Source organism: Galleria mellonella, unplaced genomic scaffold (genome assembly GCF_026898425.1).
Source record: "Galleria mellonella isolate WM207_F2 unplaced genomic scaffold, CSIRO_AGI_GalMel_v1 utg33, whole genome shotgun sequence".
Classification (NCBI taxonomy): Eukaryota; Metazoa; Arthropoda; class Insecta; order Lepidoptera; family Pyralidae; genus Galleria; species Galleria mellonella.
This window is the reverse complement of record NW_026442079.1, coordinates 5,321,519-5,348,124: the sequence shown is the minus strand read 5'-3', so window position 1 is coordinate 5,348,124 and position 26,606 is coordinate 5,321,519. Positions and strand designations below refer to the sequence as shown.

The window sequence follows — 26,606 nt, the reverse complement described above, 5'->3', positions numbered from 1 at the left end:
ACTCTTTGGAATTATCTTCCAACAGCAGTAATTCCGGACCGATACAACGTCATAACCTTCAAGAAAAGAGCATATTGCCTTTTAAAAGACCGGCAGCACACCTGCAATGCCGTTGGTGTTGTAGGTGATCATGGCTGACGGTAATCATTTACCATCAGGTGAGCCGCATGCTCGTTTGCCCCCTAAGTTATAAAAAAATATATAAAAAAAGGCGTGAATACTTTTAAAACAAATGTGAATATATAAATTTAGTATTTATGCTTAAAATTTAAGATACTTATCGGTTATAAGTGATTTCTTTATTAGTTCTATTTTTTATCTTATTATTTTAATGCACAAAAACTAATTTTATTTTTTATTAATATATTTAATATTGATACGTTGAGATACATTGTTGTGCATAAGTATATAGAATACTAATAAAAAAAGGTTAGCTGATTTAACAATTAGCTGACAAAAAGTTGACCCCTTTTTAAAACTTGATGCTCTATCTATATAATCTAAGGTGCTAGATTAATATATAAACTTCTTTTTCCAGAGAAAGTATAGTATTACTGAAACCAATCATATAAATCTCACTTGACCGATAAGGCGCAAAAAATTAGTCATAATAATTTATATAAGGTATTCATAAAACTCGGAAAGGCTCAAACACACGGCGCTATTTTTGGCCGCACCCTCTGCGACCGCAGTAATTCTATTTTCAAATTTCGTGCCAGAATGAAACAGATCGTGAAATCTAACAATATACCTACTCTCTTTTATAGAGGGAGAGAATTATTACTTACAATTTTTTTAACTGACTATCTAACTTAATAAGTCAATGTCAAAACACACATGTTATATAGAAAAAATATTATTTTTACTATGATATTGAGCAGTAGCAGCCTAAAAATTATACGTGCTCATTTATGACATTATAAATCAGTTATTACCCAATTCCATACGTGTAATGCATATATTTTAATAAATAGAACTCTGAAATTTATAAAAAATTTATAATTAAATATAATCTAACAATCTATATTTCGTTGTGTTTGTGTAATTTAAGTAGGTATCTATAAATTTTAATTCTTACGAATTCTTATCACACGTCGGAATTTTTGGCCTGCTTCAATATTATTTATATATAATATTATAATATAACATAGTACTTTATCTGGCCACTCCACATTGCAAAAAAATTACTCTTAGCATTTAATTTAATAATTTTAAACTTATATATTATGAAACAAATTAAATATTGTTAAGATTAAAAAACCTATTTCACATGCAAAATAACACATATAAACAATTTCAATAATATTCAACCTTCCGATCTTCGCCTATATATATGAGTATATCAGTTTCTTGTAGCAATTCATAATTAAAACTGCCAAAGCGTCCGCTTTTTGCAATGGAGTTTACAATTAATTAATATCTAACAGAAATTAATTATTATTTAAGTATTAATATTTTCTTTTTTTCTAGGCACAAAGGATTTCTAAAGGACTGTCCAAACGGACTTCTCACTGAACAGGTGTGTTTTAATACAATCCTTTTTAGCAATAATTAGATACTAATAATAGAAGTCTTATATAGTATCATTTTTTACTGTAGAATAATATTAATAATATATTGAGAAAAAAGTAGTAGCCTTCTATTTCAACTTCGGCCTTTGGCCGGCTTTTGGTCACTTCTTTATCCATTACTATATTTTATTACATATTTACCATATGATTATATTTAGTAATAACATTATACTGAAGACTCTAATCCTAGATTAGTAAATACTCCGTCACTAATGGAATATACAATATATTGACGGATAAGAGGGATAGGATGATAGAGAGAATAAATTAATTTAACAAGCTGTTGGGGTCGGCCAAATTTCAACACAAACACGGTATTGGGGTCTTATTAAAATACCCAGTAAAACGCAATCGCTATCCTCTCAATATATACAAGAACAAAACTTATTACTAACAATGCTCTCGTTGTATTTTCAGTGTAATTAAGTTCGATTTATTTGTACAATACTGTACATACTTAATCTAAGCTATTCTTGACCTAGGTCAAGATGATTGAATACTGATTGACTTCTCTAAGTCTCTACTCCTAGTCTTTATTTAAAATCTGGCCGATGTTAAAAACTTTATATCAATTTAATTTTTAAATTAAATATCATCCGGGTTGTGAAAAACGTTATCAAACCTAATTAATCCCCGAAACAGCTGTAGATAAAGGGGGCGACCCCTTTCAAATTACATTCGAAGATTCTCGGTGAAATGTAGGCATATCGTCAGTTATATTTACCACAACAACAACAGTAAACAAAATGCTTCTTATTTTCCCATCTAGAATTACAGACGTAAATTTATATGTATAAATTTTTTTTCTGTTATATTTTAGACATGTTTGGTAACCGTTTACATCAGAAGTTCCCAGACTTTTTTCTCATAGACCACTTTCAAAATTTACAGCTATATTTCTACCAATTCCCAAAACTCAACAAAAATTAGAAGAAAAGATCTATTTATATATAGATGTAAATTTGCATTGCAGCTGGTATTCCAACCACGAATTAAAGTTTTTGAAAAGAAAGTAAAAATTGATTGGTTAATTAATTAATTGATTGTGCCGTAAGTGGATGTCAAAAAAGTTGGCAAACCAAAAAAGTAATTCCATCTAACTTTTATGACATCTACTCACAGCACAAAGAACCAATTAATTCTCACTTATTTCATTTAAAAAAACTCCTCATTCGGAGTGGTAATATTAAAAAGAAAAATAATATATTTTTTTGTGTAATATTAATTCAAATATATAATTATTATACTATTAATTATTATGATTATTATATTTAATAGTAATATGGTTGAATTTGGTGGACCCCCGCTTACGAATTGTAAACCGCCATTTTTTTGTAACGCCAATGTAAACTCCTGTCGAGTCTTCCGTAGACCCCTGGAGGATCACTTGGACTACTTATAAAACTAAGCATTTACACTATAGAAACTAATCGACACGTATTTGGCAATTGGAAAACCGGCACGTAGCGCGTGTGTGAGACATTTACTATCCGACCCATTATCAGGTCCGATGTCCGTCTTTCAATCTAGTATCCAATCAAAATATGTTAAATCCAGGTTTCAGCTCCTACTTTTGTTAACAGTAACAAAACTGTAATGATAAAAAATATGAACTTGGACTTGTCATCTTTTTCTACCGAGCATACTTGCAATTGTAAAAACATTATATATAGATAATGTTATATTTACTATTGGAAATATGTTTTAATATACATTTACAAAGTTTGTTATTAAATATTTTGACTCAAACTGAATTCTATCTGTAGAATATTAATTTATACTGCATTATAATTATGTGTACAATTTAATAATATGAAAAAAAAAAATATTTGAATGTAATAATCATTTAATTGTATTTTCTTATTCACAGGGATTCATAAAGATCTACAAACAGTTCTTCCCCCAAGGTGACCCCAGCAAGTTTGCGTCACTAGTGTTTCGAGTATTCGACGAAAACAATGTAAGAGAGCTGTTGATTCTAGCTGTTTTTCTCTTAACTTTTAATAGAAGTTGCAGGACTACCTAATTCATATTTAGATATCGTTTACTTACTAGTTGTAAGAGTTTGTATTAGTAATATCGTCTATCTACAAACATAGTTCTTCACTATCAAATTATTATTAACCTATTTACTTATAGTTTAAACTGGCAAGTATATATATGAAACAAAACTGCCAATATCTTTAGAACAGTTACTACATTAACTGATATATAGAGTATCGTGCACTAGTTTTTTGCTCGCTTCTTCGTACGTGTGGATTTCAGAAATAGGAAAACTAATTAAATATATCACTTCTAGATGGCGTATCAAAATGATACATATACAAAATTTAAAGTTAAACCTTTAGGAATACTACTTTGAAAGCTGTATCCAATTTGGTGCGACAGTTTTTGCGTGATGCCGGAACAAATATCGTCTAGTTACAACTTTATTATGTTAATAAAATTAGATACAAGATACATGAGGACTAAGAATTTGTTCATTTGTCTATACATATAAAGACGAATAGATTTTGAAATCTAATTTCCTAGACAGAAAAATCACCGTTTATGATCATTATAAATTTAATAGATGTAAAAGTGGTAATGATAGTATAATGATGCATGTATAAACCTAAATTAGCCTATTTTGATAAATTACACCATGAACTGCATAAAGGAGAAATTAAAAGTTATCGAAACTAGTATGATCTTATGCGATAGTACCATATATTGTACAATAGTATTCATATTAAGAAAGTGGATGAATAAGGACATAGGTAGTTTGCTTTCGGCATTCGGTTTCGTCTGTCGTCACTGGCGGGGCACCAGTGACAAATTCAACATTAACCACGATAGTTCCCAGAGGAAACCGCGTGGAGGTCGAACTGATAGGGTATACTGCTAACAAGGAGCACCCATTACCCAAAATCTCATTACTTACAATACCTTTTCTCCCTCACATTCCACTTAGGTAGTTAGATAATTAGAGGGGCCCTCTTTGTGTATATACTTCAACTTTGCACACGTTGATAACCAATGATAATCTCGCTCTAGCCTAATATAAAGCCTTATTTCCTTTGTTCCTTACTTAATAATAATATAAATACCCTCACAATATTCCTCTAATGTTGACGAACAATGGGCAATGTCATCTAATGAATTATAAATATTTTCAACGTTAATAAATGCTACACACAGGTAATACTTATACCTAACCTATTGCATAACTAAATTATAATTAATGATTGTTAATTAACAGTTTATAAGTGTCGATTTTATTCCATTCGTTAATTACTTGTTCCGAGTATCCACCGCATCACATTGATATTCAATTGCCACTGTACTAGGCTCTACAACTCTTCAATTAACAGCCAAACAAATTGAATATATTTCCAACTAAAATCTACTTCACAAACTTTTCCACGGGTAATTGATTAATTATTATTCTGCTAGGTGTAACCTGCTGCTTTGTTTAACTGTTTAAGTGTTATTGAGTAACAGACATCCGTACAAACTCCGTGACGCAGTCGTAGGTCGATTGCTTTACGTAAGGGCCCGGGTTCGATTATCCGTCTAATTAATATAAGAAACTAACACTTCTAGACTCGTGTTTAGATGTACTGGATTGCATTCACAGATTTTCGTTGCCTATTTTTCAATAACACATATCCATATATATAAATTTAGGACCAGACAATTGGTATGATTTTTGTGGCACTTAATATTAAAATTTTAACTATACTATGTCTATATATTGAAATTATTTAAGAAATATTCATATAAACGGTCTAAATAATATCAACACAGGCTAAAACAATATTTTTTTGTAAATTTTATCTATCTGTCTGTTTATTCCGGCATCACGCAAAAACTACTGCACGAAATCGGATGCCGTTATCATATTTTTGTTCCTGAAAGTTTAACTTAAAATTTGATATATACTCTTTCTTAATAATGCACCTGAAAATAGTAGTAATAGTGGACCATTGCATGCGTGGTTGCAAAAATTCATTAGTTTTCTCACTTCTGCAACCATGCATACGAAGTAGCGAGCAAAAAGCTAGTTACTTAATATAATTTAGAATTTGAACAAGTCAACGCTCTTTATGTCATTTAGTATAAAATAAAGAAAAGTAACTATTTATTTAATTTTATTCTGCACTACACACAGCAATACACATAGTTACATTATAGTCGAGTGTGCTATAAAGAGAACTACCAATTGCCCAATAAAAACTAATACAAACGACTTGAGTATTATTTTTCACGTGCATATTCTTATTGGGCAATATGTCTAACGATAATTTTAACTATAGGTAATGCGCATAAGCTATAATTAGCCTGTACAAAATTACGCTACAACCTTGGCAGTTGTAAATAAATCTATCACGATAACAAATGTTGCATAGAAATTTAAAATGGAGGATAGAAAGGTAGTTTGACAATCTAATATCCGTTGTATATGTACACCAATCAAACCCTTTCTAATACTGCCAGAACAATTTAAAATTATGATAAATAAAACACCTGAAGTCTACATACACACACCGTAGATACATATTACATTTTTTTGTATATACATTCTATTATCTCTGTTTACTGTATATGTCTGTTGTTATTTGTGTGCTGTAAGTAATGCAAATGTATTATCTATCTATCTATCATATTGAATGCAATCTGCGTAATATGTCACATTTTGCACCTGCATCTATGCATCTGCATGCAATATAAATTTTATATACAATTTTACCCAAACTTTATTGCATAAAACGTTTCTGTATGCGCGGAACAATGTACTTAGATTAAACTATATATAAACAGAATACATACGCTATATTTAGGTACATATAACAGCAGACATTTTCATTATGTATATAATCTTTACATAAGGAAACTGTAATACGTTTGTTGTCTATTTTATTCCCAGGACGGTTCCATCGAGTTCGAGGAATTCATACGAGCATTATCGGTGACGTCACGGGGAAATCTTGACGAAAAACTACATTGTAAGTATATTGAAAACCCATTTAAATAACAAACTATACCATTTCTACATACGTCAGAACACTTTTTCCTGGCTTTTTCGTTTGCTGCAAAACTGAATCGATTTGCCGCACTTCGTTGAAAAAGAACGATAGACCGCACGTCTCTTTGTCTCTATTCGTTGATTCTATTAGCCAAACGCAGTTATTAGTCATGTTTATGTTCTATCGTGACCATTATTAAAATTAAATTATTTGTCATTTTTATAACCAACTATAATAAACTAGTAAGTCCATAGATAAATAACTACATATTCAATTCTTTAAACCCATCTCACAGCCTTGCAGACCTAAGAGTTTAGCCGTCTTAGGTGCCATGGGTTACATGGAATAAATACCTCCACGCTATTGGATATTTGCTATTGTTATTTTCACACTTTTTATTACGATATCCTCTGTATTCAAAGGGAACAGCGATTGTATGCAAACCGTCAATTTACAACTTTTCTCTAATACCAACTACAGTTTAGCTTTACTAAGCTAGGCTTTAATGTAGTTTTAAGAGAGACGCTGTTGCCCATCCCTCTACCATTAAATTCCCTTAGTCGGCTCGTACGACACACACAGGCAAGAAGGGGGGAAAGGGGTTGTTAGTAATGGAGACTGAGAATCTCATTGCTAGCAATATACCTAACCAGGTCGACCTCCTCGCAATTCTCCCTGGAAACTATCATGGTTAATTCCTGTTGAATTCATCATGATGGGCTAACTGACCTGTTTTCATTCTCATCTATCACCCTTCGCTGGTGCTCCGCCAGCGTATCCCGTTAGCGCAGGCGGGGTAACCATACCATTTTTACCCATAAAAAAAAAAACAGGCAAGAAAGGGGTAGCCCATTCAATGGCGGGACAACGCGACAATTCGCCTAGGTTATAGTGTATATATACAGTGGGATGTAAACGATTACGTAAAATTATATACGCATAATCACGTTACAGGGGCGTTCCGACTTTACGACGTGGACAACGATGGTTACATTACAAGAGAAGAAATGTATAACATAGTGGACGCAATCTATCAGATGGTGGTATGTACACTTACAACCTCATTAATTTTATTATACAGGAGCCTTAGATACATTCTTCGCTTCTATATTCATATGTAGCGGGAAATTAATGAACCCACTGTGTATTTGTCTTTTCGACAATTGATTAGACTTCATCCGGAAGTCTTCGTCAGGGGCATTTGGCGCTTTGCGTCACAGCGTCTCGCCCCGTACTGCGGTAGTTGAAAACACAATGAGTTCATTAATTTCACGTTACATTTGTATATAAATATAGGATAAAAATTGAACATAAGTTTTAAAAATAAAATCCTTCACCTTTCTAATAAATACAAAAATGAGTAACTAACTACCGCTATTAAAGCACTGCACGTCTTATAGACACTAAGCATAAAGTTCTACTCCAACTGATCTTTTTTTGTTATTGGATTTTATGGTAATAAATTATTAAAATTAAATCTATAAATCTTAATAGAATATTGCAAATGTTTTATAGTCATAGTTATACGCTGTTTCATTTCGTATTAATAAAATATATTCAGATGAATAATTTTGTTATATTACCTAATAAAAAATAGAGGGCTAAAAACAAAATCTATGCATAAATATTCTAAAGGGGTCTCTTAGAAAAAAAAAAACACAAAATATTACATATAAATAAATGACAGAAAAAGGTAAATAGTTATTGTAATCTGACTTGTGTAAATGCACAGACATATTTTCCTGATGAAGTATTTTTCCTGTTTAGAAATTTATTTTTATTTATTCTTCCTATTACTCAAATATACAATATTATTAAAATATGGAATACTAAAGTCAATGGTTAATGATCACCCCCCAAGGTATGTTACCTACTTGTTTGTGTAAATGTGATACTGGGTACAGAAAAAATATTTTCTAAATATATTTGAATTTAAATATTTTCGGTTGACTGTAATGCTTTATCAAAACGCAGTATACTCTAATTTGAAAACAAGCCAACAGGCCACTGCTGTAATGATCAGCCGTAAAAATAGATATGTAAAGGTAGGAAGTTTACAAGACAGAATACCTACGTGTCAAGCCAAAATCCAATTTTAAAATAGTCATCATATCGACTAATCGATGTTCACATCCTATATGGTCCGAATCAAACTAGCTTAGTCTCGATAGAATCACTACAATTTTTATGATATGACATCGATCCATGTATTACACGTAAGTTAAACGAAGTTAATGATGCGCAGACAAGATTTTATATGAAATAACGCTACTGCGCATCATTACCTTTGCTCAACTTACGTGCTGGAGAAGGTACGTTCTACGCATGTATTACCAGTCTCGTAACGTAACGTATTACGTACTACTCATTGACAGTTACAACCACAGAGAACTTTTTATGTTACGACTTTTTCTATCACGTAGAATCGCCAACTTATTAGTCATATGTCTCTAAAAATAAACTAATTTACTTTACAAGTAAAACAAATTTATTTTTATAATTTAACTTAAACATATATATAAAAAAAGTTTATATTGGTTTGTGCAAGAACCAATAAAAAAAACCTTCATCTCTTTTAACAATTACACAATAAACAGACATAATTTATAATGGTACATTAACAAATTGCAGGGTCAGACGCCGCAACCAGAGGACGAGAACACACCGCAGAAACGCGTAGACAAAATTTTCGATCAAATGGACAAAAACCACGACGACCGTCTCACACTGGAGGAATTCCGTGAAGGCAGCAAAGCGGACCCGCGTATCGTTCAAGCATTATCTCTTGGAGGCGATTAATCTATGGTCATCCTCTCGCCGGATTTCACATTTACTTAAGAGAGCTACTAATGACTCCGCCGCGTGTAATTAAGTACTTGATTTACAAAAATATAACAATAACAGTCAAACTATATATATATATATATATATATATATATATATATATATATATATATATATATATATATATATATATATTACTTCTAAATTTGCTTTCACGTGGATATATTTAGAATAAAATTATATTTTTGCTGAAATCTATTCTTCGCCATCGTAAGTGTAATTTAATAAAAATATTTAAGCACATAATAGTTTATTTTACATATATTGATATCGATGATTTTCAATTCAAATTGTGAGAGACTTGATGTGTCTTATTTATATTTATATTTTTAGAAGAAACTCACTTTGAGTTTCTTCTTTACATATAGGATAAGATTTGTCTATTGTAACGTTATAACACACTTCCGCTCACTCTATTATTCTTTGCCATGTATTCATAATACATTTATTTTTTTTTTTATTTTAATTCAATTATCTACTTTTATTTTTCTCACCACTAATTGTGGGATAATTTGCCCACACGCGGCGGATGTTTGATTACAAATAATTGTAACATTTGCCAATAGGAACGGCGGGCAAAGTGCGAGGCTTATTATTTCTATATTACTTATACAAATCTTTCCCCTATGTTAGCTTATTGTGGTGTGCTTTATTGTTACTATCTGTCCTGATTGTACAATCATGGTTTTAATAAGTACTTTGTCTGTAGTCGGTAAACTTTATTTATATTTTACGGAAATGTGCACTTAGAGGAAAAAATATGTGTAACGTAGCGTGTAACAAAATTCAGTGTACATCTATGAACTAACAGAGACAGTAAAGTAGGTACAATATAAAATTTATTGTTTATTCTTGTACCTATACAAATACACTATATCTTATATTCTTTCATCACCTAATAATGATTGGTGAAATAAATACTTACGTCTTATTATTGCTTTCCAACTTACACTGTTCACAACGCTGATATGTCAGTAATTTTGAAAATTTCCTACCCCTTCGCTGAATAGAAACAGCATTTCTCGCTCCACCAGACAGGAGCAGTTGACTGATTCTCTTTCCGACATATTTATTATATATGTAAGAAATATTTTAGGCGTTGAAACATGAATATTTATCACTTGTTCATATGCACTGTTGTTTTCACATTTTAATTCGTAGAAACTAAAAACTGTTCGAACATATACGACAATTTGTTATTGTCAATAGCGATATTTTTGGCAACACATTATTATCGCTAACAATTTCTAAAAATACAATTTGTATAATTAATATAGTGTATCTGTATATGTAAAACATAATAGCTAAGAAGAAATATAGTATAGTAAAACCAGGCTCCAAACCAGAGTATAACTGCACTCATTACTGATGTTTCTATTTCTTAAACTATTTAGATACTTAAGGAGCTTTTTATCATAAAGTTTATTTGATTACTTATTCTTTAATAACTAATATATATTTCGTTGTCAAATTTATTCACCTCTATCCCATGCCATACTTATTTTCATTTCTATTTCATATTTTTATCTTTCGTTACCTTTTCTAGCTTCATTAGTAATGCATGCATTGTATAAGTTTAATTAAAAATGTGTCTGTTATATGTTACCATTGCTAATTAAAACAAAATTATTCCCACTTACAAATTGTTATTACTTATAGTAAAATATTATTTTGACTGATTGACGACTTAAATATACCGATAGAGGCTTTATAACTTTATTTAATACTTACGCTAGCATGTTTTAAGTACTAACGTAAATGTATATAATATTGCATTATCTGTAATCATTTTGGCCATATAAGTAACAGTAACTAATTGATTATAAAACGTTTTAAAACAATAATCTTGCTCTCGATTACCTTAAAATATTAGGTTGAAAAAACCTTCCAAAATTTCAATCCAAAACCTATTGAGCATATCCTTGCTATTCGACCTGAGTACGTCTCCTGTTACATCACGATATTAATACCCATTACGTTGTTTATTTATAACACGGATATACGAGTAGATGACTGTTTAATATGGTACAAGAGGTTTAAAATTCCACCAGTTCATATTCGATCCGTGATGTAATTGGGTGCATACTCGACCCAAATAGATAAGAAAATATATTTGAATACGACCGAACTGTCTGTAATAGGATATGTATTTTAAATTAAAAATTTTAAATGTAATATAACAAAGTACAACTCCCACAGCCCAGCATTGTTTCAGAATTTGTATGTTAATGTCGGTTATAGTTGAGACAATACACATACCTAAGATCAACTCTGAATTTTGAATACATTGTCGATTGTTGGTGTAAATATTACTTATTTATAATTTAATTAATATAATATTACGATAGTTACGGGAAGTATAAGAGACAAAAGTTGTGTACTCTCGCCATTTATTTCGTGTTGGCAAATTGAATGATGCTCTAATTGAAGTAAATGATGAACAAAACCTGTACTGAACTGATTCTCTGGTAATATCAATGATCTAATAGGTGGCATTGAAGGGGGCGCCAAACTAATATCAATATATATTATAATTAAATGTCACAATACCTCTAATATCTTTTTAATCTAAACTAATACACATTTATCATAGACTATATATATTAGTTCAAATTTCCTAATGTTATTTCGTAACACAACGTTATATCTACTTGGTTTAAATTGTCACATTACAAAGTACAACTAAATACAACAAGCTGGTTATCAGTTTATTAAACACAGGTTGTTGAACTGAAGTCGAATAAATTATTGATTTATCGTAGACAAGATAACTTACTATTAATTATAATCTCCAATTGTTAATGCATTAATATAAATAAAGTAATAAATAATTATTTTAAAATATACACATAGAAACAAATTTAAAGGCCCACTTCTGTTTGGTTTATATCTATGTACAATTTTCGTTTTCGATGCGTGGGGAATTGAAAATTATTTTAGATATTCGCTAAAACTAAAATAACAACTACCAGATATATGGATTAAATTGTATTGCAACTTGTCTGTCTACGAAATCACTATGAGGTTAACAATCGATAAAGCCAAAATCGTAATTTCTATCTTCACACTAAGTCAAGTATTAACTTGTTTATTGACATGCTATTAGGGACCCTCTCCTTGATTCTACCAAACCGCAATATTAGCAAAGAGATTTAGGCTCTTACAAGTTACCTCGTTTAAATCAACACAGTATAAAACAAAAACAGCAGATTCAGTACATAATAATATAAAAATAAGTCATTTATTAAAATTTAAACATTAATTGTAAGTGTTTACAATTGTTTAAAATTGTTTAAGGTTTGCATTTTTTAGTCAATCCAGAACGTATAACATTATTTTTCAGCACAATATCAACATAGAGAGCTAATCAGAAAAATAAAAGTTATTTGTAAATGATAAAGCACTCTAAGAAACAAAAAATGAGACATCATAGTTTATTATACTTGACACATGGAGTAACTAATCACAGAGCCATCAGCCAGCAAAATATCTGTAATAGCAAAATAAATTTACTGTTCTGTTTACTATTCACACAATTAACCGTTTAACAGTTTGGTTTGTGGCGATTGACGTATCCCTAAATTTTTATAGTTCTGACTATGACCAGTATTTTTGAAATATTATATAATAAATTTAGATACGAACACAAATTCTCTGTCAGGTAAAAAGGTGACTTACATTGAACCTTGACTACCGACACCGTGACCTGCAGCTGTGCCTTGGTGTGTTACCATCTGCCGATGCCCTTTCAATTGTATATGCACGAAAACGACGTATTATATAAGAAACAGGAAATCAAAACTTAAAAAATATACAGTATACATGTATCTTGTTAATGTACTCATAAGTCCCAACTATAAACCGCAATCGTATAATGACAGTTGACATTTATAACACAACTTACTCGCCCCCTTCATTGATTTTTATAATGCACTCGAATTTAAAGATAAGATTTACTTGCCTGAAAACAAATAATATCCGGGTGAGAGGGAGAGATGATTAGCGTCGCAGGACGCTTTAAAAAATATTTCAAAATTGGTTATACTTACATTGGTAAATTTTATTGAAATCTATATACCTAACTTACATCATAATATTATTAATCCTTAGATTATATAGATAGAACATCGAGTCTCAAAAACGAGTCAACTTTTTGTCAGCTAATTGTCAAATTAGCTGACTCGTTTTTTATCAGTGTTCTATAGATATATAATACATACGCACATAATGTATCTTGATGTATATATATTTAATTATTTAATAAAGAAAATGAGTTTTTACGCATTAAAAAGTTGCAAACAATATAAAACAAAATAAAAATAGAAGTTATAAAGGAAACACTCAACTATTTATTATCACGCAAAATTGTATGACAAAGTTGACCCGCTTTTCTTGAAGCGTCTGTATGGAGACACTATCTATATAATCTAACTATTAATTCTTATGAAAATTATTAAAGTATCAAACAACATCGAAAGTTGAGCGTTTTCAAAAATTTGTTACCCATTTACTTAAGATTAATTTTTTTAAAGTATTTTAGTGTATTTACTGAGCGTTATAATAATTATGGATGTATTATAAGCACGAATTATAAGTAACTTGCTATGAACATTTACGTTAATAAACCTAGTACTTAAGTACAGGAAGAGATCAGTATATCTAAACTTTGAAAACAAATCTTTGGATTGTTAATTTACATAAAATCTTCATCTATAATGACTCTAGCATTTACATTTTCTAAAAAAAATATGTTACTGTTGATAGTTGCAATATATTAAACAATTACTTATGCTCCATTAAAGTTAATATGCATTTAAACTTTATAAAATTTGAGAATTACTTGTTTCGGGTTTTTACAGGCCCCATAGTTAAACAAAAACACAAATATTCTCTTACTAAATATATGTTTAACATGTTGCGAAGTTTACAAAAGTATAAAAATTGCATGTTTACAATTTTTGGAGGCCACATTAAAAAAAAAACAACATTTCTTAATCCTATAAACTGTTATGAGTAAAACGTAAATTTAAGATAATGACGTTGATTCTATGTAAGTGTGTATTTAATAACATTTTGGATATGAAATAAAGAAAAACAATTCGTTAATTATTTAACAAGCGACGTTTTCGATAATGAAATCTAAGTATAGGTAGGTACATAGTAATGGGTGCCTACCCACATATTATATAACTATATGATTAGAGGTAAGCGTATAGCGATGGCCGCTAGTGGATACGACACGACTGTTTCAAAGAACGCTAGCAGCAAGACGCGTACGCGCGTCCTCTGCAGGTTTCAATCAAGTGACAAATAAATTATCTTTAATAACGTACGTACTTTGTTCATAATAATATAAAAAATATCCATGTACTAGAGACGTAGTGTGATGACGTAGTTTATGTAATACTATCTTTCCAATATAGCACTTTTCTCACATGTTCAGAAAGCCGCAGGGTGCGTCATGCCGTATCGGTGGCCTATGTACACTTTATTCGGAGAGCACCATTCTTTATATCGTCTTTGCCAAATTTAGTGTACAAACAACTTTTGAATACCTCTAGGTATCTACATCTCTCTCCATCCTTTTTGGCGAATTCTGAAAGCATATATTTTGGAGGACTTTTGGATATTTCCGTTAGCTACTCTCAACATAATGTAGTATTAACTCTAAGAATCTACTTAATATATAAGTAACTTAACTACAGCTTTATAAGAATTGTTATCTTTTGCTTAAAAACTAAACTTTCTTATGATACTTGTAACGTATTTCTATATAACTGTTTGCTGTTTATAAAACTTCAGCTATTTACTGTGAAAGCGTTGAATGTTTGCTCGAAGTTTTTGAAAAAAATAAGTAAATTAAAATGGTAGTTGCGAATCACAAGTCAATTTGTATCTTTCGACAGTGTTTGTAGGGATTAAGATGCGTTTTTCAAACGAACTAGAGTAGGTATTGTTGCGGGCTGTGCATTTCATATAGATTTAAGTAGCGAACCCTTGTTCTTAAAGCAGACCTTACACCTATGATAAGTTTCAACAATTATTAGCAAGCTCAGCTCATTATCGTCAAAACTAATAATATTACAAGATTTATTGACTCTACTTATCTGGTACGGGGTACTGTGTTTTTCTTATGTTCATATCATTAAGTTACATTGAGTACAACCTATTTAAAAAAAATCTTTATATACACAAATATAGAATGAAAATAAATATGGACTCATTTTGTTTACCATACAAAATAAAGTGGCCTATTAAAACTGCTCGCAGGGCCCTACATTTATCTTGACTTCTGTTCCATAATGACGACGGTTCAATCAAACTGATTCTCTTTAGTTGAAAGACAAAGAAATGAAAAATAATTCTATTTAACTGTGATCGATTTATTTTTATGTGTAAAAAATATGTTTACAAGTCCAAATTGTAAGGAAAAATGAACAGTATAATATCTCCGTAAGGTATGTTTTTGAGAGAGGCTCGTTTATGTGTATATGAGATCACATGTTGTTTACATGACACTTTAAAACAGTTCTAAATCTGTCATCCTAAAAATAAATATAGTAATAATATTATGGAGTGTACAAACTAACATATTCAATTTATTCGTAAACAACAACAAATATTATAAAGTCGCTGTCGGCGTCTATTTCTCCGCTTCTGAATCATGCAACGGATTTAATACTGGTTTCTTCTAGATAATTTACAGAAAGTTGTATGTACAATTTGTACCCGCGCTAAACAGGGATGAGTTGCTAGTACTAAATACAGTAGACAACAGGAAAATTAACAAAAACTGCATTCAAGCCCCTGCAAGCAAAGCGATCGGTAAGCTGCAAGAAAACGTATACATAATCCTTTATTACTAATGGTTTCATTAACATACATATTTAAAAACCAAAATAATATTACGTAAATGGTTCTAAATTAATTTTGATCGTATATAAATCAGATTAAATTATCGCCTTCAGTACGTACAATATAATATAGCCCTCTTTGTCAAACTTAAGTAAATATTTTACTCTTCTTATTAGTACAATATTTGAATTAAACATTTATATTCAATCATGTTTTATATATGTACCTTGTACATAAAGGAACCTCTTAATTTATAATTGCACGTCTACTTACTTGAGTAAAATTGTAAAAAATCAGACCACTGAAAGGGCGCAAGTCCTTTTAATAAGCTTGTTATATTTTGTACGCTTTACATAGCAGCGAACTGAATTTATTTCACACCTAGTATTTAGTGCACCTAGATATAAATGAATACCTAATACTTCATTTGAAGACCGAGGAAAGTCTTTTAAAATCTTCTATTCCCTAAATATATTTTATATATAATAAACACAAGGTGACATAGTTTACTTTAACTATTACTTTTAACAGTTTATTTAGGTACATAACAAATACATACACATCCTACTACTATATTACACAAATACTAAACAAGTAACCAAATTTAGTAATTGTAAAAATATTTTGAACATTCTTCTTATATTTTAAAGATAAATCAATTATATCTACATTGTTTTGTTTCTATATATAAAAGTATAATAGTAAAATGTATTTATACTTACTACAAACACAGAAGAAACCCTCCGCAGATTAGCACTTAGATACATGACTATTTCTTTAGATGTTTATTTACATCAATTAATCATTAATAACATATATATATATATATATATATATATATATATATATATATATATATATATATATATATATATATATATATATATATATATATATATATATATATATATATATATATATATATATATATTTATTTATTACTATAAAAAACTTATTATTTTTATTCCGAATCTTCAATTCGCTGCTAAGCTTAACTTTTTTTAAGAGTGTTCTCGAAATACCTAGATCTCTCTCCTTCTATGTAAATAATAATTATTATTCGCCTACTTTACTAGTTATTATAATATTCACTTTTAATAATAAATGATGATTAATAATAAATGAAGTTGAAATTACATTGTCTTTTTATTTAGTTAATAAAGCAGAAAACCATTACTATTCTCTATATAATGTGTACTGTACGTATAATACTTATATTTATATTTTATATATAATCGCCAACAAATATACTCCGAATCAATGCTATTGAATTGAGTAAATTGAAATCTATTGAGTTGTATTATGGTTTTATTCAATTAACCCTAAAATTTTATACTAATCATCATCATCATACCAGCCGTTAACTGTCCACTGCTGAACATGGGCCTCCCATATAGACTGCCACAAGGAACAGCCCCGAGTCACCTGCATTCACTGACTCCCTACAATGCATTTGAGGTCGTCACTCCACCTAGTCGCTGCTCAGTCAAGTTAGACAAACTGCCATAGCGTATGCATGTGGTCTGTCGGGACTCTCAAAAGGAGTATGTAGGCGCTGGTCAGAAGGAATATATTGCTCTATAGTTTTTCAATAGGATATTGTCACCCTTCTTGAAGAACAGGACTACCACTCTTCTGCTCCATATATCTGGTGTATCATCGTTATTAATGATGACATTAAATAACAATCATACTATGATGCAAAGAAAACTTTGAACGCTTACAGAATAAAAGAACGTTTCGTAGTCATATGATATGATCGGTCGATAATAATTGTTATGTTAGGATTTTTATTACATTATTATTTAATAAAAATCTTAACATATCAAAATACATTCAAAATACTATTAATGTAAATTGACAATAAAGTTACTATGTACTTGTATGACAGATAAAATATAGCAAATCCATATGAAATATGTATATGTATATCTAATCAAAGTTCGTAACTAACAACTTTTTTTTAATTTAAATTTTAAATTAAATCTATTCATCAGTCTTTTAATACCTTATTACATTAGAAATTTGAAAGAAGAATGTTATCGAATTTTGCGAGTTATATTTATACAAAAAGACTAAGAATGTGCAACATCTTCGCCAACTCTGAAATCATTTTTGTTGATTATTTTTTGCAATAGATAGAGTTTGAAAGTACATTTTTACATTCTGCTGTTTAAAAAATTTTAAATTATTAACAAATAAGCCTTTACCATGGGTTACTTGAATGAATAATAGATTTATGTTTATTATTAACTATTTATTTACACACTACTCCAAAATTCGCTATTAAATACAAAGTATTTGTAATATTAATCATAATGTAAAGTAGTTGTATATGTGTACTACAAAAAAACATATCATATTCGATGAATAATTGATCAAAATAATAATATAACATTCCAAATATTAGCATGTTTATGGAAATAAAACAGTTTAATGACAATACGCGCAATAAACCGACTAAACAAATTCAAGGCACTGAATTTTTTTAAACATTAATAAACAGATCATTTATGCTGGACACTGTCGAAGAAACTCTGAATCAAAGTATACTACCGTAACAGTCATGTCATCTCGAAACATCCGGCTCACGTCCGGAGACAAACTCAAAAGATGTGCTAATCTAGAATGATCCACACCGTACTCTGTACCACCAATAGCGTGCCTTATTAAGTGTGTAGCGGCATTTCTATCTTTAGGTTTACTCTTTAAACTCTCTTTTCTATGAAGTAATAACTCATTTATATCTCCCAATTGAATGTTTTTCCTAGGCAATTTAAGGGGATTGAAGAAAACTTTACCCTTCATATGTTCACCGACTAACTTTACTGACTGTAACGGCGTCATCATGTCCCACAAGCCATCTGAGGCGATAATTAAGAATTTATCTTTCGGTGTGAGTCTATGGTAATAAATATCTGGCTTAGCTGTCAAGTAAGGTGGTGTACGATAATTAGGGGGAATAGCATTCTGGCCGACCATTGGAACAGCAATATTCTTCAACAACTCCACAGGCCACTTGTATCGGAAGTCTCCCATACTACGTAATGGAGCTAACTCTCCTAACAGTCTGTCTCTCCTTATCACAGTTTTTCTTTCACTTTCTGGATGCTCATTCCATATTCTCTTCAACTCATCAAAATTTTCAGAATTGTGTTCTTTTGTAATTTTCTTGGCAATCCATGCATTATCCTCATTCATAGTACCCAATACAGCGTTACAATCTCCTACATTAGCTACATACAAATGTGGACCGTCAATGTGGGATACACAGGCCACGGCTCCAGACAAAGCAACTGACAAAGTCTTAGGATCTATATCACCAGTCACTTTATATGGTTCCACAACTTCTCTTGACAAATCATTATCTAATTTCAATATGGCTTGTTCTAATGAAGAACGAACATCTACACCATCTCTAGGTAAGTCTATTAGCTCAATTAAATATTGTTTAAAACTATTTTCGTAAACTAATTTTAAGTCTTCAATAATTTCAACCTGGAATAATAAATAACCTTGTTTGAGTTCATATAATTTAAGGCATTAAGAATCTTCTTACAATATTTTTATACTACAACAAACGACAAAAATTTGGTGGTATATTAATAACCAATAAACCATAAACAATAGGTGACAATCACATAAAATCAGCTATCAATAGTCCACCCATCTATCTTCCCTTTCCTTATCTTAGATTAGGATTGTACGAGTAATTGAACCTACTTGAAGATTTTATTCTGGACTATCCCATACCTGAACCCGGTTTCTAGATACAGATATAATCTGATTGATGTCATAACAAGGTCATTATAATTTGTATATTATACACATATATTAACATATAGACATTTATAAGTACTAATATATTTTTACTCGTTTAGATCCCTCCACTTATTATAATACCATTAAATAATGTTATAATTACTTATTAATAGTTCTAGCAGGAAATGAGCCTACTATTATCTCTTACAATAATTAGATATGTTACCGAATTACTTATCTATGACGAATGAAACTAATTGTTTAGACATAACTAAGATATAAGTAACGACCTGCTTTATGAGCAATAGTAGAACCTAGATATTTTACTTAAGCGAAATATATAAATTTCACTATAATATTTATTTTCAGGTAACACAAATAGTAATTATAATTTTTATGATTTGTAATTAATTATGAAATTTTATATTATATGGACAATTCCATATTCAAAGTATAGTGCAAACATTATTATCAATCAAAAACTGCAAATGTATAAGTACATACAAATACAACTTATTACTTACTCTATCATTATAAGTTTCTATCAGATTCTCTCTTGGATTTTCATGAACATATTTTCTTAGGATATCCAATGGAAGAAGGGACGCAGCTACATAATTCAAAAGCCTCTTGGATAAAACTTGAGCACAAGCAGGACCACCGTGGCCATCAAATACGCCCAATAGTAACCCTGGAATAGACCATTTATTATAATTAAAAAAATGTGTTCAATTAAAGGCATTAAAAAATACAGCATGACCATTTAAATAATTTATATTACACAAGAAGAACCCTAACGGTATTTTTGGCTCAGCAAAGATGTGACCCATCTTTGCGAAGCTAAAAATATCAAAACTATAGGAGCCATGATATCTATGAAGACAAGATATAAGACAGGATTTGCGCATTAAGATTTTAAAATTAATCAATTAAAAAGAAAATGAAAATTTATGTGAAGTTGCATTAAACTTGGAAACTGAATTAATACTTTTGTAAAAGACACATTTTAGTATATTTGAAAAAGTCGTCCTCATACGGAATTATGTGAAAGGTCCATATTTTTTTCTTATCAGTCATTATAAATGATAATGTAAATCAGAATTATTGTTTTGGATAAGATTTTAACGTAACGACTTCCCATATCTAGTTACTTGTACTGCATACAAAAATAACCTCGTCAAAATTTAAAAAGAAATCGATTAAAAACTGTAAAACTTTAACCAAATATACAGGTCTAAATGGCAGAGTTTTTAACAATATTCAATATCAAAATTTAATAACTATAATAAAACTTAAGTCCATTAGCCCGCCACTGTGTATACGAACAGAAGTCTAGTATTGATATTTATATAGATTGATTTCCGCTTTCGTCATGTTTAGCTCACAGTATAGATAGGGAATTATCGATCGTCCATTAATAATATTATCGATAATTAAACTTCTATAAATAGATATTTTTTATATAAACAACATAAGATCTAATCACCCAAAACTAATGAATCCTTTAATGAAAATCAATTACAATAATTATTTTGAAAACTTAGGTAAAATATATAACATATATTTATATCATCAAAATGTTATATGTTTTACCTAAGTTTTTCTAAAATAAACTCTTATATCCAAAGTGTAAGCTGTATTTGACAATGATAAAAATTTGTATCTTTTATTAGAATGGAATGACAAAAAATCTAATAACCCACCAGTTGAAAAATGGTAATTCCCATCTATATAAATAGAACTATGAATATTACAGGATGCATTGCGTCGCCCATAGTTTTTTTTAATGGGTGATAGACTAGTAATACTTCTTGCACTATTGGTATATGCTAGTGGGGACCAGTGACAGATGATAGATGAGGAAAAAAACAGGTCAGTTGGCCCATTATGACAAATTTCACAAGAATTATCAAAAATAGTTTCGAATGGGAAATGTGTGGAGGTCTACTAATATATAAAATATATAAGGTAGACCTATACGTGGCTATTGCTACCAAAGGAACTGTCCCCATTACCATTATTAGCAAACCTTTCCCACTATCTCCCGTAGTAGGTAACAATCAACCAGGCTTCAGTAATAACAATGCCTCATTACTGAAGCCTAAGTTATTGTGTTTTTTTACTTTGTAATTTCATTTGTCAGAGTATTTCTAATTGCATAATTATATACATTAAATTACCTGGTGTCATCTTGCACTGTGCTTCACTTCTTGTGTCCTCAATAGGATCATTTGAAGCCAATTGATTAGAATCATAAGATTTAACTGAACCAGATGTGAATTCTTTATTGAATTCATTTTTTCGTAATATGATGGTGACCTAAAAATTGTTAAGTCCATAATAAAATGTGACATAAATTGCAACAAAAATTCATTTTCATATTATAGAGAAATAAGTCCAATGTAGTCTGTCTATAGCATAGTAGATTTTATGTATGACAGTTTTTGTTTCAACAAAGCTTTTATAACAGTACCAGTTGATTTGATTTTTTTTAAACATTGGTTTGGTTTTTAAATCAAAATAACTGGTTTTGTTTCATTGATTTGATAGAAGTCTTAGGTAACAAACAATAGAACTGAATTGAGAATCTCCTCCTTGTTTGAAATTGATTCAAAAATATTTTCATAAATTCCTCCCCTCAATTTTAAACTTAAAAACTTAAATATTTACGTTAAGTATATCTTCTAACATAAAACATATATTACAGCATTTGTAAAGTTAAGGAATTAACCCCTAAAGTTAAGGAACTACTGTAGCAAGTAAAGTAAAAAAAGTGATCCATCATTCATTTGGAGATATGATTCTTTTATCTTTATATTTCAGTATGAAAAACTATAGAAAGGTGTTTCTAAAAAAATTTGTGTTTTACAGATTAAGAAAAATAGAAATATGCATATTTGTATGAAATTTTTAAAATAATAATTATGTTTTGGAACAGCATCCCGTAATTTAGAAATCCTGCAAATATCTAAATTTAGACTGTAGAACAATCTAAATTGACATATATTCTCAACTACATTTCATTCAGATGATAAGAAAATTGCCTGCCATTAATGACTAAGGAAAATGTTGGTAAGCTTATAAGTTATAATACTGCAAATGCTACATTCATAATAAAGTATGGCAATGACACAATTATAATTGTATCAACTTTCAAAAAGTTGAAAAAATTTTAATAATTACAATTGATTAATTAAGAAATCCACTTCTACAATTTAAAATGTTAATCATAAAATATATTGCATATAAATCTACTACTAAAAACTATGTACTTACCTACCTTTATATTATTTAGAAATCTTCAAATATTTTTTTTCATAAAACCCAAATTTTCAATAACAGTTTAATAAGTATAATATTCTTTATTGTACACAAAAGTTTATTGAAATAGAAAAAAACAAACATAACACACACACACAGTGCACAAAGGCGAGCTTTTCTCCAAAAGAGATTTCTTCCAGCAAATTCAATGTGAGAAAAACTGATAGTTTATTACTAGTTACAGTCATACATGTGTACCAATCTAATTAAATGTTATAGTTAAAAATAAATAAATAAAATGTCTTTACAATTGAAAACACTGATAGGTATAAATAAATTAATAAATATCTAAATAAGTAAATGTATATAAATAGATACATGTGTAATATATTATATATAATATACAAATATAATAAGTATGTACATCAGCATTGTGAGAGGTAATAATTCTTCAGATGCAATTTCAAAATCTCAGTGCTTGGGCTATTTCTAATTTTTATTAATGCATGATTAACATTGTAGTACATAGGCAAAGTACTTTTTAAATACTCAATCAGAATTATTGAAAATTCAATTTCTTTTTGAAATTTGATAAATAAATTATGATGTTGCCACACTTTATCAATCTAATATTATAAACATTCTTGTTTTTCTTTTAAATTTTATTCCTTGCTCAAGTAATCAAAATAATAAATTAATGACATGTACAATGGAATGTATGCTATTCTCTAATATGTGTAATTATGGTGCTAAAAAAGTTACAAAAGTATAAAATTAGTATCTTTTCACTGGTTTTATACTTTTTTTATCTATAAATTTATTATTACAACGATTCCAAACCTAATATAATATAATAGATACAAAGTGAATATAAAATAGTTAAGATGAAACAAGAAATGTATGTAAGGATAGACATATTGGCACTCTGTTCTATCTGTATACTTAAGAGATATCATTAAGCAATTAAGGGAGTTGCTGATGTAAACAGCAGGATGCAACAGTAAAATGTATATATATTTGTAATATATCATGTTCTCAATTTAGTAAAAAACACAGACTTTATAAAAAAAAAACTATCACAAAATAAACTTAAAAAATAATACATGTTTTTAAAACCTGAGTGTCAAGACTCAGTAATAAAACTTAAACCAACAATAGTCAAATCTTTATCAACTAAACTTTAGTTACTACAATACAAAAAGATAGATAGTTCTACAAAGTAAAGAACTTACTTCTTGTGGTGATGGAAGAACTGTGATACCATCTTTTTGAGCCTGTCCAAGAGTATATGATGAATGAAAAAGGCGAGTGTATGTTGATGTACACTCATTAAAATACCGAAAATCTGATTTATGGTGTTTATGCCAATTACCTAGCAATTTGTATCGAAATCCTGACTCTAATTTTAGACATGTACTTAATAATAAATTTGTATTTGAACAATTCATAATTACGTTATATAATAAACAGAAGAACTAGAAATCACAGGCATGTTATGCAATCACATTAATATATATTCAAATCAAATGTATCTTTAAATTTATCAAATTTATTCACCAGGCAATGAATTTTTAATTTAAGTAATAATTTTAAATTTTTCATTCACACGACTCAATAGTCTAACTGTTTGATACTATATCAACGACTCTCCTACTCCTTCAGTGTTGATATTGACATTGACAGCTGGGTCAACAGTTTTAATTGTCAATTTTGTGAAATAAGTATTTACTCTATGAATTTTCTTTCTGCGTCATAGATTAAGGATGATAGACATATAAAATTATATTTTGGTAATTATAAAAATAAATATAACTACTTGTAAAGTATATAAGAGTGCAATAATCAAACAAAAAAGTTTAGGTATACAATATAAGCACAAAAAGGATTTATGGTAAATTTGAATAAATCAAATTCTGATTATATTTAAATTTTCAAGTTTTTAAGTTTCAAATTTATATACTTGGTTAGAATTAAATATACCTGGATACAATATGAGTTAAAAAATAAAAAGACGAAATCGCCCATTTTATACATAAACATTCTTTAAACTTTAACCCTTTTATTCTTAAAAACCTAAATCTCCTACATATTTATTTTAAACTGAAATATTAAAGTATTTTGTTACTTTCTTTAAAATCAAGAATTAATGAAAAGATAAAAGTTAAAACAGTTTAATAGATAAAATAGGTTAGTACACGGTTTTAGTTTTTATAAATAAGGGGATAACTCTTTAAATACAATAGATATTATAGAACTATCAGATTTTTTTGTATTAGAATTTATAGAAAAAAATATCTCCTGATGAAAACGATCACGTTTAAAATTTTTGACGACGCCCAACAATTCCCTTGACGTATAAAAATATTTAAGAATTCTTTTAAATTCTCGGCATGCCTTTAAATCTCGGCGCCATATAATTTATTCATATTTGTGTAATGACTTTCTCTACACACTCAAGCAACTTTAACAAACATAAATATTTACCATTTGTGAGACAAAGAGAATAGAGTAAGATGAAGTATCTTTGTTCTACAATCAACAATACATAGATACGATATTATAATAGCATATACATTATAGCACTGAACAACTTCTTGAGTAATCAATAGCCTATATTTCGAAAATAATTTTAGTGGTATCGTATGAATTGATTCCCATAATATCAAAATCAGTAGGTAGGTGATAGATGATGCTGAGTCGCAGTTGTCATCTGTCGTCTTCACTTTTTACTCTAGTATTTTGTATATCCTAAACAAAAATATTTGATAATTCTTTTTGCAACTCCAATTCTAACATCCAGTTACAGCTAAATGTATACACCACTCTGTAATCCATAATATTGCAAGATATTGTACTCTATTTTTTTTTTTTTTTTTTTATGTTTCCAACCTAATTCAATAGAAGCACGCCGTGTCGCCGTGTCCCTGGCCTGGTTTCAGTAAATGATTTGTAGGTACCTACTGTACCTTTTTTTACTGCGACTATGGCTTATTAATATAAAGATTCTATACCAACAACACTGCGTAGGCGTACATCCTATGAATGCCTTTATAAAAAAAAAGGTAACTCTTAAATTTAATTGATTCTCATAAACTTTATTTTATATAACCTTAATAAAAGAAATGTTCACCTGAGAAGCAGAATAGAACGCATCAACGCATGCGCTATTCATGTATAAAATTACCAACGTTTAGGATTTATTCCGAAATTTCAGGGGAAAAAAGGTCAAGTAATAATAATCAATAAAAAAATGTGCATAGGATACAAGTACTTTAATATAATAAACTTAAAAAAACAATAAACA

At 29.4% G+C, this 26,606-nt stretch overlaps 2 protein-coding genes across 7 annotated transcripts in view; one reads left to right on the top strand and one right to left on the bottom strand.

The window, feature by feature from the left end:
- The window catches only part of LOC113517916 (frequenin-1), a 279,468-nt gene extending 262,357 nt beyond the window's left edge, over window positions 1-17,111 (top strand). For all 6 annotated transcript variants that reach the window (XM_026902664.3, XM_031911634.2, XM_031911631.2 and 3 more), the window contains 5 exons: window positions 1,471-1,519; window positions 3,442-3,531; window positions 6,481-6,559; window positions 7,535-7,623; window positions 9,212-17,111. In XM_026902664.3, coding sequence (XP_026758465.2) covers window positions 1,471-1,519; window positions 3,442-3,531; window positions 6,481-6,559; window positions 7,535-7,623; window positions 9,212-9,379 — 475 coding nt within the window. In that variant the 3' untranslated portion in view covers window positions 9,380-17,111. The remainder of the gene's footprint in view (window positions 1-1,470; window positions 1,520-3,441; window positions 3,532-6,480; window positions 6,560-7,534; window positions 7,624-9,211) is intronic.
- A 1,366-nt stretch (window positions 17,112-18,477) lies between these two features.
- LOC113519714 (pyruvate dehydrogenase [acetyl-transferring]-phosphatase 1, mitochondrial) lies at window positions 18,478-24,963 on the bottom strand. Its single transcript, XM_026904894.3, has 4 exons — window positions 24,535-24,963; window positions 22,222-22,360; window positions 20,566-20,732; window positions 18,478-19,777 (listed from the first exon to the last, which is right to left on the bottom strand). Exons 1-4 carry the CDS (start codon window positions 24,748-24,750, stop codon window positions 18,791-18,793), a joined length of 1,509 nt encoding a protein of 502 aa, XP_026760695.1. The 5' UTR covers window positions 24,751-24,963; the 3' UTR covers window positions 18,478-18,790.
- Between the last annotated feature and the right edge of the window lie 1,643 nt (window positions 24,964-26,606).